This window comes from Poeciliopsis prolifica, unplaced genomic scaffold (assembly GCF_027474105.1).
Source record: "Poeciliopsis prolifica strain line A6 unplaced genomic scaffold, Auburn_PproV2 SCAFFOLD014, whole genome shotgun sequence".
Classification (NCBI taxonomy): domain Eukaryota; kingdom Metazoa; phylum Chordata; class Actinopteri; order Cyprinodontiformes; family Poeciliidae; genus Poeciliopsis; species Poeciliopsis prolifica.
The window spans coordinates 437,807-455,564 of NW_026562389.1; the positions used below are offsets into that span (position 1 = coordinate 437,807).

The 17,758-nt window shown below is 39.5% G+C and overlaps 2 protein-coding genes across 4 annotated transcripts; one reads left to right on the plus strand and one right to left on the minus strand.

Moving 5' to 3' along the window:
• Positions 1-632: 632 nt before the first annotated feature.
• Positions 633-11,700, minus strand: LOC129366001 (RNA-binding protein MEX3B-like). The gene is made up of 5 exons (XM_055039593.1): positions 10,925-11,700; positions 8,527-8,765; positions 8,341-8,386; positions 5,840-6,582; positions 633-4,990 (listed from the first exon to the last, which is right to left on the minus strand). Exons 1-5 carry the CDS (start codon positions 11,532-11,534, stop codon positions 4,583-4,585), a joined length of 2,046 nt encoding a protein of 681 aa, XP_054895568.1. The 5' UTR covers positions 11,535-11,700; the 3' UTR covers positions 633-4,582.
• A 1,266-nt stretch (positions 11,701-12,966) lies between these two features.
• tmed7 (transmembrane p24 trafficking protein 7) lies at positions 12,967-17,656 on the plus strand. Of its 3 annotated transcripts, none has more exons than XM_055039945.1 (4): positions 12,967-13,181; positions 13,490-13,683; positions 14,928-15,173; positions 15,810-17,656. In XM_055039945.1, the coding sequence occupies exons 2-4, from the start codon at positions 13,525-13,527 to the stop codon at positions 16,044-16,046; spliced, it is 642 nt and encodes a 213-aa protein (XP_054895920.1). In that variant the 5' UTR covers positions 12,967-13,181; positions 13,490-13,524; the 3' UTR covers positions 16,047-17,656. The 3 variants fall into 3 exon arrangements, with proteins under 3 accessions (XP_054895920.1, XP_054895919.1, XP_054895921.1); XM_055039944.1 differs by having other exon boundaries at positions 13,496-13,683; XM_055039946.1 differs by lacking the exon at positions 12,967-13,181 and adding an exon at positions 13,394-13,402 and having other exon boundaries at positions 13,496-13,683.
• The last annotated feature ends 102 nt before the right edge of the window (positions 17,657-17,758 follow it).

Genomic DNA, 17,758 nt, shown 5'->3' on the forward strand with positions numbered 1-17,758 from the left:
ATAGACCTAGATATGAGGACTGAAATAAATTGATAAAAAGGTAAATGGAATAAGATGGAAGGAAAAATTGACATATGGTTACTTGGATGGATGAAAGCTCAGATCGGCAAACATGGCCAGAAAAACTGATGGAAAAACAGGTGGAGGTAAAAATGGAAAGGTGACGAAAGGGACACGAGGAAAAGACTGACCAACAGGAAGGATGGATGAGCAGATTGAAAAAGACGAGCACTGATAAATGGACAGAAGGACAACAGGACAGCAGGCTGATGAATCGGTGGATCATTGGATGTTCAGACTGATGAAGTTTATAGAGCCAGAAACTTGTGTGGACCGACCAAATTACAACCTGCTTCATCAGAAACAAAACGGATGTTTCTGAATCGTACTGATGAAACCAAAGCACTCCAACTGGAGCGCAGAGAGAGAATAAAGTCTGGAAACAACTTTATGGACAGTTTTATTCGAGGTCGACCTCGATGAAGTCAGAGACCCGACTCTCAACATCCCTGCACTTCATGAGGGAGGTAATCTTACGTTTAATCCAGGTTTAATCCTCTGCTGGGATTTTCAGTTACCCGGAACACAACATGACTATAAGAAGAAAAAAATAATAAAAACAGGAATCTGAAGTGGCTTAAAATGAAACCGTCTTTATTACGTAACTTTAATATCAGAAAAATAAAACTCTTAAAATTCTCTTTACAGCAAATATATAATATCAGTGCTTTGGCCGCAATAACTTAAAAGGCCATTATAAAATATAGTCTGCTTTAAACTCCTGACTTAATTTGAAGAATTTATATGCCTTAAGACTCCTCCTACACATATACATAACAAAAGTGTAGTAAAATTAGCAAATACTTTGAACCGTTGGTACAGCTTTGAACAATATGCATTAGAGATAGATAATCGAAGATACATCTTAATAGTATACCGTTCTTAATTTTGGTGGTGTACAGACATGACAGGCAGCTTGAATCCTTGGCCTTTTTACAGTTGCAGTGAAGATCCACAATGGCGGTAAATGATGAAGACATGCTCTTGATGCACATTCCACTTTCAACTAAGTTTAACGGCAGCTATCAATACTATTAATCATCATCAATACTGTAAACTACTAACTAGACTACAAGCAGATAGCACTGAGACGCTCTCCTCTGCAACATCATCTGGATTTCCAGCTCTTCATTCGCTTAAAATCACTCGGAAAAGTAAAAATAGAAACAAATTTAAAATATTATTGTAAACATTTTGATATAGATATATTTATGTATATACGAAATGTAACAAAATAAAAATAAGTTCTGTATATTTCTCAGTCATTAACAGTAATTTTTATATAATACATACACAAAAAGGAAAAAAGAAACAAGAAAAAGGAAACGTCAATAGGTTCGTGTTGATAATCCGAGGGCCGGTCGTGTATTGCATTCCCTCAGGCGGAAAGAGAAAATAATAAAAAGATCGATCCTTTGAAGAGGTGAGAGAATTTAAATAACTGGGACGGATAAAAGAGAAGACGTATGCAGGTGAGGTGGGATTTTTTTTTTTTTCCTTTTTCTTTCTTTTTGCACTTTTGGGTCTTGTTTGGTTCCGTTTCCAAAAAAAAGTTCACTGAACCCGGAGGAGAGGATACAGAGGAGTTTAGGATGAAACGACGCGATGGGTCTGAAATACTGATCACAGCTGGAATGCTGGCGGGACTTGCAGTCCAACGTCCACAAAAACAAAAGCAAGCAACAGGATTGACCTTATGTAGTGAAGTCGTTCCAGCTGCTCCTTCTCCTCCTTCCTCCTCCTCCCCGCCTTCAAAATGTCTGAACCGATTCAGTCATACAGGAACCTATAGACACCGGTGTTTAAAGCTAATACTTGAGATGATTTCCACATGTATGTACCGTTCTGAGAAACGAGAAATAAATCCATGCATGGAAGAAGTGAGATGAGGTGTTTGTCCTAACTGCTCAATAGTGTGTCAAGTGTGTGCTTTGTAGTGCACAAAATCCTAAGAAACAAAAACAACTAGAAAATCTTGATGTTCAGAGAGGTAAATGAAGATTAGCCCCGATTGAAATCCAACAGAAAACACTCTTGAGTGTTAGTAAGTCCTAAAAGCTTTCACATTTTGTCACATTAAACCCTGACTGGTCTGACACCTTCTCAGGGAAAAACCAACAAAGTCATACAGAATTGTAAAGAGAAAGGAATTTGCATTCGGCCCCCTTCAAGCAGATACCCCGAAATAAAAACTAGTGTGATCAACAGTCACCAGAAGGCAATTAATCAGCAAATCTCAACAACGCTGTTCTGTGAAGGCTCCAGGTGTTTGATGGAAACCAGGGAACACGGCAGGCAGACTTTAAGAAAAAGTAAAAACCCTGAAAACAGAAGCTCAGTTGGAGACAGACCAGACAGGAAGCAGCAAGGAGGTGGAACAAGGTGAGTCCGTCAAACCAGAGCAAGATTAAAATTGTTGGCCCACATACGACAGGTGGAAAAAAAACCTCGAGGCAACCAGGAACCAAGATAATGGCAGCATCATGATGTGGTTATGCTTTTTCTTCAATGGGGACATAGAATTTGATGTGAAATACATGAAGCTAAAAAACAGGAACAGAAAACCTGTTAGCAGCTGCTGAATATTGAAACTGCAGCTCAGGTTCACCTTCCAGCAGGACAATAACATGAAAATGGAATGGTTGGGATTATTTTATAAAATATTTCTTCATGTGTTAGAAAGGCACAGAGTCCAACTGGGAATCTGGAGTAATGGTTGATAATTGAATGAACTTCATTTTTGTTGCAAATTTCAATCACTTTTCAGTTGCAAAATCTTCGAAGTGTTGACTCTAGAGGGCTGAATGCAAATACCACGCTTTGTATAAACTATGATCTTCACGATCGTATGCTACTTTATGTCGGTCTTCTACAAATACAAAATTTCAGTCAACTAAATTTAAATTTGTGGGTGTTATGTGACAAAATGGGAGAAGTTTTTACAAACACTTTTGTAACTGCGACTGTATCTGAGCTCTGTGCTTACACTGTCTTTATAGAGTTGTATCTGACCCGGTTCTTCTGGACTGGTTCAAATACTGAGATGATTTTTTTTTGCATAGGCCGAGCAGATGAGGCGCAAAAAGAAAAAGCAGTGGATGGCCTTCATCTCCGTTTCACATCTCAGTGGAATAAAGCGGACAGGTGCGGGATGGAGCGGTCCACGTAAAAGTCGACATTCAAGTTAAAGAGAAGATTCTCGAGATGGCTTTAAAAATAAGAAATAAAAACTTGTACAACAAAAGCAGCCAGTTTCTACTTCACTGGGATTTGTTCAAGATTACAGCTGGAAACATCTGCCAGTTTTGATCCCAAGTGATACTTTTTAAGAATGACGAGGCTCATCTACATTTAAAAAAAAAAAACGACGACACCAGAGAGGAGGAATGTTACAAAAGACGTCCCTAGCCTTCTAGGTGAAAACCAGCGCATGGTTTGCCCGTGTGAACATGTAAACAAAAACTATGACAAGAGGAAAGAAAAAGTATAAAAACAATCAACTCTACCTTTGTTTCATAGAGATACTGTCAGCTTGTGGGGTTTTTTGTTTTGAGCGGGAGATTGGGATTTTATTTTGGAGATAGTGTTGTGATGGTAATTATAAGCTTTCCAAATAAAAAAAAGGCCACAAGTTTGTTTGAAAACAGAGCAACACCGTGTCAGCTGAAACCACTCGTCTCCTTCCTTTACGCTCGGGAATTAGGCACGAGTTTACCGTAAACTGGTTGGATTGGAACGGGAAAGCCAAGCGACGATGCTGAAGAAGCACAACATCCTCGTGGTCTAAGGAACAAATATACGATTGCTTATGGAGTGTGAAAACTTTCCAGTTATAGGTTTAATCCACTTAGTTTTCAAAACCCTCCTTTGGAGTGTTTTCATACATATGAAAAAACTATTGATTTACAATTTGGACGTAAACCGTACCCTTTTAAAGGAGCCGGAAACGTGAGAAACGTGCCTTGACGGCTCCCTTCTTGCTGCACTCACTAAGTTAATTACACTGCCAGCTGATATGAAGTCTTACTGCCTGCTTCTTGTTCTTTCAAAGTTTCGTCTGGGATAAAATGTCTGAAATGGCAAAAATAAAAAAATAAAGCGTTGGCCCTAAAGGCAAACATTTTCCTAATATACTTTGAAGTAAAAAAATAAAATAGGAAGAGGAAAAAAAAATTAGGATGAGAAAGGGAAAAAAAAAGTTCCAACCCTCCCAATGCTACATAGAGGGCTTCTAACCCTCCCGTTATTCAATCAAGAAGACTTCACAATAGCAGGCACAAGAACGGGCTCAGCACCCTAAACCCATGCCCTAAACACACACCCTTCCTATCCCACTTCACCGACTCTCTGCACCTTTGTCAAATTAACACCAGCCTGGAGAAAGCTGGAGCGAGGAATTACCTAGATGCTGATTTGGGGTCTTGTTTTTAAAGTCCCACACATTAAGCTATGAGCCAGAAGTGTCAGGGGGAGGATGACCCCTGAATCAGCCATCAAGGGGAAAAAAATAGATTCAAACGAATCACATATTGCGCAGCTGAATGGCCTGCGTGGCCGGGGACAGGCACACAGGGCACACGGCCTCTGGGCCCTGGCAGATTTGTGTGGCACAATCGAGACAGAACAGGTTATGGCCGCAGGGAACCAAGGCAGCGATCACCTGGTTCTCCATGCACTGGATGCATATCTCCTGCACCCTCCCGGATGAGCCGAGCGCAGGCCGGTAGGCGAAGGAGGAGTCGGGGGGCGAAGTGGAGGTGGTGCTTTCGCTGGAGGAGGAGAAGGCAGAGCTGTAGGAGGGGATCCTGTGGGCATCCAGGGTCCCGGCCGACCCGAAAGGCCTTCGGTGAACACGCTGGGCCTGAGGGTGCTCCAAGGCCTCGGTCCCAGAAAAGGTTGGGGAGAGGCGTGGGGTGCCAGGCTGGCTGGTCTGCAGAGATGAACAGAAGCAGTCTGTAGACAATCACAGCTGTGAATCTAATAGAGCTGAAACGATTAATCTAATTAATCGATTATTGAAATAATCAACTAATTTAGTAATCAACTGCAAACTGGAGAATGCAAACTTCAGTTAGTATTAAAAAAAATAAAATAAAAAATCATTATATGTTCAAAACCAAAACTTCCCAAGTTGCAGTTTTAGCTTTAGCTGGGTAAATTAAGTTACATATAATTTATTCCTATTCAATTAATCGGTTAATGCAGTTGTTCCCAAAGTGTGGGGCGCAGGAAGCAGTATGGATGAATAAAAAAAAAAACATTTACACTAAAGTGTCTCACTGTTATTATGGCTGGTAGTGTGTTTTGTTGCAACCTGAAGTATGAAATAAACTTCAGTGGAGGTTGAAAACAAAATATGAGTATAGTTTTATGTCTGGTTGAATGATGTGTGTGCCTTGATGATTTTTTTTTTGGGGGGGGGAGATTTTATTGTAATCCATAGTAAGAGGTATTTAAAGTAAAAGGTACATTAATCAAATGATGAAGCATACAACAAAGGAATACTATGTTGCATTTTTGGCAGTAAAATGTTTATTTGGCTGTTTAAAAAAAGGAATTGAATTATCTGTTTATTTGTATTGTTGTTTTATGCATTTCTATAAATGTACACAAAAGACTTACGGGATTAAATGAAAAGTCAGCAGAATGTGCCAAATTTTGTATCCAACTAATTGTCTGAATAATCAGTAGAACAACTGATAAGTAAAATAAACGTTATTGGCATCCCTGGAATCTAACTCGGGTTGAAGACCGGCTCGACGTCTGCAGAATAATTTACCTGGGACTGCAGGGAATCGAAGGCCTGAAGTGACGGCTGGTCCACAAAGGGGCTCCAGATGTGCGGTGGTGCAGCGGACTGCGAGGTATGGGCAGTGGAAATGGTTAAGGGCTCGAACCCTGAGGAGGACCCTCCGCCTCCCAGACTGAAGAGCTCTTCAGACCCCACACTGAGAAGCCCGTCGCCGAACCAGAAACTTGTGCTGCTGCTGCTTGTACTGTTGTTGTTGTTGTTGTTGTTGTTGGCGTTGGCGTTGAAGGGGAAGGTTGGGCTGAAGTCGGCCATCCGGTTCCCGTTCCCGCCGCCGTAGAAAGAATCAGCGGAGCTGGAGCCGCTGCCCAGAGAGCTGGAGCTGTCGTTGCGGTAGGTGGAAGACATCCTGACGGTGCTGCTGATATTGCTATTGACCCGCTGAGAACCACTGATGCTAACCGGCAACAGGCTTCCACTGCTTGGCGACGACGCGCCTGCGTGAAGCCACCCGACCTCCCCCACACCAACGGGGTTCAGGGAGGTCTCAAAGCTGACGTCGGTCCCGTTGAATTGGAAATCGCTGTTATCCACGCCAGGAGCCTCGACGCCCCCACAGCTGCCGGTGCGCAGGGCGATGTGCGCCTCGATTTCCTCCCTCGCCCGGTCCACGTTCTCTGGCATTCCCGTGACCTCGAACACCGGCTCTTTGTCCCGACTTGGAGTCACGATGTAGGTATGCGTCTGCTGCTGAATGCGCTTGATGGTCGCTCCTGGAGGACAGATTAACATGAAAATTGATGGTATAAGTTGGACTCCATGAAGCCACCTCCAACTCAAAAGCACAAGGGAAAAAAACTCAATATTCTTAAGAGTCTTTGGGGTTAGAAATGTCTAATTCAGTTACCACCACTAGCTAGAACCATTTCCAAGACAGGATGGATCGGTACCATCACGGTTACACCAAGTTCTCACTCTACCACGTTATAGCAGGAAACATTTTTCCAATTCATCATTTTGGTGAAGCTGTGCAAACTGTTCCCTGAGAAGGCTCAAAAGATTCAGTGGGTCGCTATGGCCTCACACATACTTTGAGTGGCCATTTGAGCATCTGTTCCCTTTTCCTCATCGGTCTGCTTATTCCCTTCCAACATCTACTGCAGAGGGGAAATAAAATTTTTCTAACTAGATTTTAATTTTAATTAGGTTTTTCAAGCCGGGGGAAGAAAGTTTGGTTTATCCATTTGCTACCGAATGAAAATGGGTAAACCAAAATTAAGATTTTTTTTTATGTTACAAGTAATTAAACTTTATTTATGTTGTACCTTTTACAGGTCAGAATCTACCATGGGTGCTCCACAGATGATATAACATAATACATGTTGCATAAGAGAAAGTAAAACAAATTAAAAGCCAAAAGTGATTGAAAACTAAAAGGGTAAAATTAATGTTCCAAATAATTTTTCTAAATTACCGAAAGAACACAATCTGCCGAGTAGGACAAAAAGTGTAAAGCATTAATGATGTGCAGATGTCTGGACGAAAAACAGAGCCATCATAAAATGCAGCTGGAGAAGCTGGGAAAACCACAAGCAAAGTAACACCAAAATTCAGCAAAAAAGCCCTCTACATTCAGTAATTACTCTCCTTCAGATGGCAGTGATGATTACAACAACCCCTGGCTTTAAAGAAATCCAGCTGTGAAATAATTACTGCTTTTAACTGTAAGCTGCTCTGATGACTCACCTAGCTGAAGTGCAAAACACTAAAATCCAGTCTGAGGACAGAAGGCTTTGAAAAGGGCAACACTAAATAAAGGCAAATGAACAGATGTCTTGAAATATAGCCAGAGCACTTCTGTGTATTCCCCACGTTAGGAAAAAAATAAGCAACTTTTGGACTTTTTACTGTTCTTATCTCGTATATTTAGCTTACCGAGAATAGTTTAAAGCAGTTTCCCAATCCTGGTCCTCAAGGCAAACTACCCTGCATGTTTTAGAGGTTTCTCTCCTTTAATACTCCTGATTCAGCTGACTAAAGTTCAGAAAACACCTGTTATTCTGCCATCAATTTAAATCAGCTGGGCTGAAGTAAGAAAACACCTAGAACATGCAGAGCAGTGTGCCTTGAGGGCCAAGGTTGGGAAACGCTGGTTTAGAGATTAATTTCAGACATATAAACTCAAGAGATATTGAGGATAAGGATGTTCAGGGGAGTGAAAGACAACTGAAGTAATCAAAGAACTTCAAAGGCAGGATAGCTATGAGCTTGCAGGTCACTGAGTTTTCTAATACTTGGAAACTGGCTCCATAAACTGATATTCTCATGCTGTTTCCTAGCACATTTTTATAGGGTTATTTTCAAGAAGAAAGGAAAATGAGATAAGCATTTATTTGAAAAAAAAACTTGCTTGTTTTTCAATACTTAAGCAAAAAAAGTAGCAGAACAGATGCAATTGGTTATACTTTGATTCTTTCTACAAGATGATTTCAAGTAAATGGAGCACAGAAACATTTATGGGATCAGCTCACCTTTGGGGCCCACAACCAGACCAACTACGCGATATGGAACGCGCACCTGATGGAGCAAAAAAAAATAAAAAAATTAAAAAAAAGAAAGAAAGAAAACACAGAAACATTACCACCTTTTTAATGTAACCAGCTTTTAAAAAGACAGTAGACGAGAACAACGGCATCAATAGGTGAATCCAAGCTGACCTGAATGGTTGTCTGCCCAGGTAGAGCAGGGGCCCCTAAGCCAGTCACAGTAGACAGAGGGCCTGTCTTGTTCCGGGAGGCTCGGATCAGGGAAAAGTGCTCGGCTGCAGACAGGATCTCTCTCTTAGCCATGGCTACATCTTCTTTGCGCCCTGTCACAACGAAGACGGGTTGCTCTCCCCTCACTGGCGTCTTTATGTAGGTGTTTGTTTTGGCTCGAAGTGCCTTGATCTTACAGCCTGGAGGAACATCACAAGGTCACACAAAAAAAAGCTCTGATGCAGCTTGTAAATTTATATTGAGATGAAGATCTACGGACCATGACTAAAACAGAGAGTTTTAGTCAATTCTTGCATGCTGTTGTGTTAATTCTGGGATTTTTTTCCTATATATTTTACAGCTTAGATTTTATATTAACCATCAAAACTTGCAGTGTTAGTTTCTGTTTGACATTTTCTAGTCAACAAAACCAGTCAATGGTCGCAAACAAACTGATGCCTGTTCATGTTTCTTATCTAAAAGACAAAAAGATAGAAAATTTTGCTTTTAAAGGGGCTAAAAAAGGAACTGAACATAAATTGTTGTTCTTGTGTCAGTTGAAGGAAGGAAGGGAAGACAAAAAGAGGGAAACAAAGAAAGCAAAATAGGAAAGAACCAAAATGTTAGGAAACAATACAGGAAAGGCAAGGAGAGAAAGAAGGACAAAAAAGGAATGTAAAAGAAGACATGCTGAAGGAAAAAACTGAGGACAAAAAATGGGAAAGGGTGAGAGGAATAAGAAAAGACAGACAGGAAAGAAGTAAATTAAACAGAAATAAGGAAAGAACAAAGCAAGGAAATAAAAGAAACAGCAACAAAAAAAGGAATAAGGTCTCTTAATATAAACATTTTACAACCCTCTATTTTAGGGCCAAAAGGTTTCTGAATGATAAATTTCCTCTGGCTGAGTTTTGTTTTAGTGGTGTCCAGTCTCCTTTCCAGTCATTATTTCCACATCCAAGTAGCTGGGCTTATGAATTAAATATTCCTTTTAGCAGTGGTTGAGAGTCCAACATTATTACCAGAGCCATTTCCTGTTGTTGTCAACACCAAGCACCCTCCCCCACCTGATCTAAAACACTACATAACACTCACACGACCAGTTTGATCTGCATGGAGATTATGTGAAGCCCAACATAAAGGAAAATTACATTGCTTAAACACATATCTTGATCTTGTGTTGCTATTATGAGACGCAAAACCTCAATAACGAGCAAAGAGCACGCTAAATCTTCAACAGCTGATGTGGCACAGCAATGGTGACCAGCTCTGTTCTTTCTTTTCTGCTCCGAGACAAAGCGAAGCCGGGTAGAAGCACGACAATAATCAGCCGCGGATGCTCTCGCAGTTCAAAAAGCCCATAAAAATACTCAGAATATTAAGTCATTCAAAAGAACTGGAGGTTGGAGACAGTTGGTTTACGGACAAAGTTGATATGTAAACTTTTTTTAAAAAAAATGTTGGGTCAGGGTGGTGTTGACCCAGTTAGCAGGGAAAGCTACTTTAGCTTGAGCTAACGCCAACCGCAGGAGCCAAACAACATTGAAGTCAGCGTGTGATTTGAGGCTTCCCATTTGGCACTCGGTTAAAGGGTAATTTCCACTGAATTCAAGAAATTACCCTTTCCACATTAGCTTCAAGGTTAGAAATAATTAAATTCTGACATGGATAATATATTTTATAGTAAAACATATGCAAATCCTTACATTTAGATGTCTTTGGTGTCTCTGACAATGACACAGGTCTAACTTAAAACAGGCATTTTACAGGATGGGTTTTGACCTGACAATAAACAAACAGCTTGTGAATTTTAAGTTCCATCTTAAAAATATATATATTTAAGGTTTCGGTGTTTTAGTCTTTGCACTTCCCTGTCTTGAGTCTTGAAAAAAAATGTTTCACGACCAAAAAGATTTTGTGCCTCCAACTCTGCATATTTGAAACTGCAACATTTTAATACAGCAGACCAAAAAGCTAAGATGTTGTTTTGAGTTTTTAAACTTCGTGGTTACCAAATGGCAAATCCCGCGTAAAACTAAAATTAGCTTTAGCTCAAGTTCAACTATTCTACAGATTTTGCAATTTGACCCAGACAGGACCAACAATGAAGTATCAGTCGTTAAATGCAGCGAAATATCGCTTTATTTAAGAAGCGTGTCGGCGGCTTCGAACCGGATGCTAACTTCAAAAGCGTTGTACCTAAAGGTGCTGAACAATTCATCAGTTAACTTCTTTTAAAACTTTATACATTTTATTTCACGTAAAACCTTTCCCCCCTCTCTTGACAAAGTTTTGAAGAGATACCATGAGGAGTTTATTGTTGGCTCATGAACAAACCAATCGACGGGAAAACCCTTACCCTGCCTCCCCACAATCTCAGCGACATGCTCGGAGCTCGGCACAGCCACACATTCGGTCGTGTTGACGCTCTTTCTCCGGGTCAAAAGCGAATGCTCGGCCTCGAAGCCCGACTCCCCGTACACACCGGGTGGGAGCATCACCATGCTGGCCGCCGGGGTTAGCGCGCTGCCGCCGCCAACGCCGCTATCATCTCGCTCCTCTCCGTTGTACAACAATACCGTCTCGACATGCGGCGGCTCCATCGCGGTGCCGCTCTGCCCCGATGGGAGGTGCTGATTACGGTGGGCCTTTGCTAGCAACGCGCCTGAAGAAGTGGCCGCTATCCCTTCGAGCTCTTCGTCCTCTGCCGTTTTGTTCGCTTCATCCCCCGAGGGCGGCCGATGCAGCGGGAGAGGCTTCAAGTCAAGGACCGTACCGAGGATGCTGAAATGGGATACTGTAGAGAGCTGATGGTGAAAGGAAACACTCTCCTCCGGTTGTTCAGGAGCCTGGCTCTGGCTGCCGTGGTGCTCGTCGAGGCCCATACCGGCGAAAGCGTGCACGAGCGGTGGTGGGACCTCGGACTCTCCCTCATCGGCCTCCAACAAAGACGTGCTACTTGGCATCATGCAAAATCGACTTAATATTGCTGTTAAATTGAAGAGAATACAAGAAACGAGTGAAACCTGTTTTTGGTGAATAAAAAAATAATCATAAAATAAAAAAGCGACCAGCGCCTGTTAGTTGAAATGTGGGGGCTTTGTTTTGTCTTTTCAGTTCTCCATGCAGCCCTCCCTTCACTGTAATCTCGTACTAGATATCGCGAGACTTGGTTTTAGGGTCAAAATTGTCAATGCTGACTGCGAGACTAATTTAGCATGAATCATGCAGGGTTGTTGGGTTGTGTTGAGGTTATATCATTGTATCGCTTTTAATTCATTTGTAGCTTACAATATTGTAATATGTATTTAAGTCGTTTTTATTGCACAACGACGTGTTAATGTTAATCATTTTCTCTAAAATGCACCATTATTATTCTGTTTATAAATATCTGTTTCCACTTTTCTGTCTTCAAACCTCAAGTACTTTCTCATATTCTCAACCTCAATCTTCCACATCTTTGGAGGAAGACTGCTGACACATGTTAATTATGTACTCAAAAATCCACCCTATCTTTCTGTCTGAACATAGGGACCCATGGGAGAGCCGGATGGGTTGATGAAAGAAAAACAAATGATAATAAATAAAAATCATAATTGGGTAAAAGTGTATTAGATGCAAAAGTATGCATAACTTACTTTTGGTAATTATTATTTTTAGATTTTTACATACTTATGCACTAAAATGCCAGAAGAGAAACAAAATTTGCAACCTCAATGATTATTAGAGAGGGGGGCATGGTCAGAATACTTCAGGTTTTCTCTTTCAGTATTTAGCCATGAAGGCTTTCAGTATTTAGCCATGAAGGCTAAATACAAATGCTGGCAACTGGAACCAGATGATTTACATCTGGTTTTATTATTATAGTTTTATTATAAACCAGAACAAATATTGATACAATTTGTAATTAATTAGAAAATAATATTTTAATGATGAAAAACTATAAAAACAACAAATTTGCTATAGATTTTTATTAGCACTTCACAAAAATTGTTCACAGCCTATTAAATGTGTTTTTGCTGGAGTAGAATAGAATTTGAAGTGGGTAAATTCAGGTGCACCAGCAGCAAGTTAAAGGTATATTAAAGAATCGCAATTTAAACTAAGGTAAATCTATAATCTGAACAATAACAATAAGAGACTGTACAGTAAGGACACCATGAAAAAAAGATATGTGGCCAACTTATATATTTATTCAATCTCATGCTTTATTTATAACAGGTGTAAATGGTAAATAATCGTCTCCTATTAGTATATCATTTAATTGAAGGAACACAGTATTAACAAACTGTACATTTAGTTTGTGTGCACACAACTAAATCTGAAGTCTTCTGAGTATCTTAAAAATAACTGAAACTTTTTTAAAAACAACTGAAGGAAATGGTGTAACAACTGTCAACTCATCAAGAGCCACGTTGGAATATGTTGAGAAAGAAGATGCGTTCCGCTCGCCTGTCGGAAGACGTGGCCCACATGACATCAATGACACGGCCCTTTTAACATTTTTGGCCAATGAGAGCGACAGAGAGGCGGGTGTTTCATCGATGACAGCCAATCTCCTCTCACGTTTGTAATACGTCTTCGTAGCTTCAGTTACATCCGGGTGAAGACTTTAGGTGAGTCGGTAATTCAGACTGAGACCAAATACTGAATTAAAAACATGCCGTTGTTAAGTTTGTCTTGACTTGGTATACATTTATATGTATAAAACTTCGAGTTAGTCAACAATATAAAGTCCGTAAAAATTAGAAGTTGCTTTGTGCTTCTAAATTACGTAGCTCAGAAAGGTGGCTAGTTAGCTTTAAGCTAAGCGCTTACCTCTTATATCAACGTCCGGGTCTGTTTTAATCACCGTTAAAGTCCTGTTTCTCCCACCGTTTTTACAGGTTTCGACATTATGTTTATATTTGGTTGTTTCTTTGGTGTTTAGGTTATAGCGATTGGCTGTCGGTGTCCAGGATGTTCAGGTCGCTTCGGTTGCTGCTGCAGGTGCTATGGGCCCAGCTGCTCTGCGGGTGGGTAATGGGCTCCGAGCTAACCTTCGAGCTGCCTGACAACGCCAAACAGTGTTTCTACGAGGACATCATCACCGGCACCAAGTGCACCCTGGAGTTTCAGGTATTCATAATTATGATAGCGTTTGTCATGTAACAGGTGTAATTGAGTTCACCTGTAACGTTTTTATTGGTATTTAATAATAGTATTGTTAACTAAATTCAAAGAAAATTTCCAATACTGTGTGGTTTTCTTGTCTCTTCTAGGAGTAAAAACACAGCTAAACAGATGAGCTCTGAGCCTGTGTGCAATACATGGGACATAGTTTGTGGCAGTTTCGGCCCCTTTAATAGCTTTATCCAGGAGGGAGATTAGTTTAAATACAGAAGGACATGACAAAGTATTTCACTGATAAAGAATAGATGAAGTTGTTGGCAGCTACAACTAAGCCAATGGCCCCTTCCTGGAATGTGATGAAGCTAAGCATGGTTAATTGGTTATTTCGCATTTTTACTTGATTGTAGTGTAACAATGCACATTTATAAACATGGAAACACAATACAAATGTGCTAAATCTTCTAAAGGTAAAAAACAAAAACTATACCTACCAAGAAACACAAATTTAAACTCGAGCTGGCAAGAAAAAAATGAGACAAACACATTCTAAATTTTTTTAAATAAATTATGAGATCATACATTTCTCAACTGGAAAAGGTAGTGGATCTCTCAGGGCTAGTAGTGGAACACTTTAAGAATCTTATTGTGTGGTTTATGAATGATGATCGGAGGAAGTGGGAGATTAATAGATTGGGGCCTGGTCCTCAATCAGATGGCCAACAGTTTGATCTGTCATGTTTTTTTTCTAAAAAAAAAAAAAGAAGAAGAAGCAACAGCAGAGCCAAAAACCAAAGGTCTGAGTTCACGAGTTTGTCTGTTTAAACCCTTACCTATAGGCATGAGACAAGATCAAGAACATTTGATTCCAGATTCAGACGGTTGAACTTTACTTTCTTAACAGGATTACTAAGCTCTGCCTTGAAGTTAGGGCAAGGACTTCCGTCTCAGAATAGTTTCAGAATTGACAGGCTCTGGATTGACAAAGTATTGCCTTTAATCATTGTGATAGATTATATTCTGTCACAGAATTGCTTTCGGACTTGATGAAGTCAGTATATGATGTATCACTTATGCTTAATATGTAAAAATACATTAAAGTTTCTATAAATCTAACAGATTTGTTTTGGACTGTCATTAGCGAGTCGTTGGTGTTAATCTATCGAACACAATACCTAATCAAATCACTATTCTGCACGAGGATGTTTTTGTTTAAAAAAAAAAAAAAATTCTTCTTCTCTTTGTTCTCGCAGGTTGTAACTGGTGGTCACTATGACGTAGACTGCCGCCTAGAGGACCCAGACGGCACTACACTTTACAAGGAGATGAAAAAGCAATATGACAGTTTTACCTTTACAGCTGCCAAGAATGGCACTTTCAAGTTCTGCTTCAGCAACGAGTTCTCCACTTTCACACACAAGACCGTTTACTTTGATTTCCAAGTCGGTGATGATCCTCCTCTCTTCCCCAATGAGAACAGAGTCACTGCTCTCACTCAGGTAAGTTTTAGGTGTGTTGATGTGTGGCAGAGATTGTAACTATGTGGATAACACTGACAAATAATAACACTTCAATACATTGACAATTCAAAACCACCATGTTGACATTAAAGTTAGTCTGGTAGAAGCCTGCTTAGAAGAGTAGACTTATCACAAGAATGATGACAACAGTCATAATGATTTTATCCTTATTATATTTTGAATTCATTGTTTTAAATTTTTTGTGTGCTTAGCTTTTTCACTTTATGCTTTCTACATCTTATTGATCACTCATGTTCAGCATTGTTTCAGCTGTGGCTGGTGTTAAAGTGTTTTATAAATGAAATTAATGTTTATAATATCCATATGACCACATAATACATTATTAAAATGAAATAAACATATTAAAGTAACAGCTAAGTTCTTCTTCAGCAGTGAACTTGAACCATTATTTGGGTTGGATTTCCTAAATTATTTCCGTCCAAATATTCCTACAATGTGTTTTTGTTGTCAGAGGTGCAAGCCCCCAAAAGCAGTTATGCCAGAGTTTAAGTTCTTCCCTGTTTCATTTTCAGCTTATCTTGAAAATTGAAAAACTTTTCTGTCCCAACTAAAGGTCCTAAATCAATTTGCCTTCAATTCATTTACTTGTACCAGATGGAATCAGCCTGCGTGTCTATCCATGAGGCACTGAAGTCCGTCATAGACTACCAGACGCACTTCCGCCTCCGAGAGGCACAGGGGCGCAGTCGGGCGGAGGACCTGAACACCCGGGTTGCCTTCTGGTCTATCGGAGAGGCCATTATCCTGCTTGTGGTCAGCATCAGCCAGGTGGTCCTGCTCAGAAGTTTCTTCTCGGACAAGAAGACCACCATGACACGAGTTGGATCGTAACAGAGTTTGGGCTGCAGGACCTGGTTCATCACTTTTTGTTAATATCTGAGCAGGCGTGCATAGCATAGAGTGAATAACAACGGCAGTGCTGATGTGAAGGTTTGCTCATATCAAACATTCTGATATTTCCTTCCTGATCAGCACTGTGGTTCTTAAAAACTTCATGCAAGTAACTCTTGTGGCAAAAATTGTGTTGAGGGGTTAAGTAAGACAGGAGGGGCAAGACGATGTGGTTATTAAAAACAGGTCAAGATGGCCTGTGGTTAAAACAGACCTTGAGTTATGTTCTTGTTTTATTTGTGTTTTTGTAGTGTCAGTCTTTTACCCTTCCCCATTTGCTGCATTTTTCAAAATGCAGTTTGTAGAAAACAAAATGTACTCAGTCTTGGGATTTATGGATATTTCTCCAATCTTCATCTCTGGAATCACACTTGATGCAAAGGTAGCTCTCCACAAAGATTTTATTTGACCAAATAAATCTATTTATTAATAAATAAATCTGTTTACTGATAGAATAAATAGATTCATTTATTCCATTAGGTGAGCTAAAGAAAATTGTTTTGGTTATTGTCAGCTTTTCATTTTAAATAAGTCATTTGAGAGGATGATGCCAGAGAAAGACCATCATTCATACTAATTTAACACTCCTGCACAAAACTTTGGTTTGTACATTCATCACACTTAAGTAACCAAATACCTATGAAAGAATTAATTAGTAAAGCAGTTTAATTTCAATTAACTCCATGCAATATCAGCTAATTAATGCCTTGATTTATCACCAAGATTAAATCAAGGAGTTGTACTGTTTTATTTGAGTTGTGCATTTTCTGTCTGAAGGTGGTGAAGCCATCAATTTTAACTTCACAACCTTCTCCAATTTGTGTTTAGTGGTTTATGTAGTCCTGCCTTTTTCTGTTTTAAAGTGTAATGGCATATTTATCCCGTAGCCTTGTGTTCTTTTTAGTTTTATGCAACACTGTTGTAAATTTGTTTTAAAAGTTTTTGGGTTTTTTCCAACAAATACTTTCTTTATTATTGGGTTAAAATTGTAATTTGAATCAGTCTTGTTCTGGCTAATTGGATTGTTTACAAAATAAACAATAAGCACCCATATTTCTAGTTTCATTTTGATTTTGACTCCAGAGTAAACCTGATGCACTTGATTAAATTGGTTTGGTTTTCTGAGATTTATTTTTTGTTTATTCACACATACCATTGAAACACAACTTTACTATGGATTATCAATGGTTTGTTGCAGAGTCATAATATCAAATCAATAAATAATCTTACTTTTATATTTTAAAGCATTTAAATTTATTGATAATTTACTGATCTGCTTTACCAGTATTTTTAATTCCTTATTTTCTATTTGTGTTAATTGGATCGAACAGATAATTTGAAAACACCTGAATGGTTTACTAAAATATCTTAGATATGCAGTTGCGTTTTGGTTTTTGCATCTTTTCTAGTCACCTTGTTTTAAATACTGATCTGTGGTGGAATGTTGGTATTTCTCAAAACCTTATGCACTGGTAGTGATAGGTCACTAAATCTGTAGTCATTTTTGGATGTTAAGTTACTGGGATGTTTGAATAAATTTCTGTTCAATATTTCTGTTTATTTGATCTTTTTTCTTCTTTCTTTTTTTATCACTTTGTGAAGAAAGGCACATTAAATTCAGAGCCGTACCTCCTGGTAATCTTTCTTTCAGC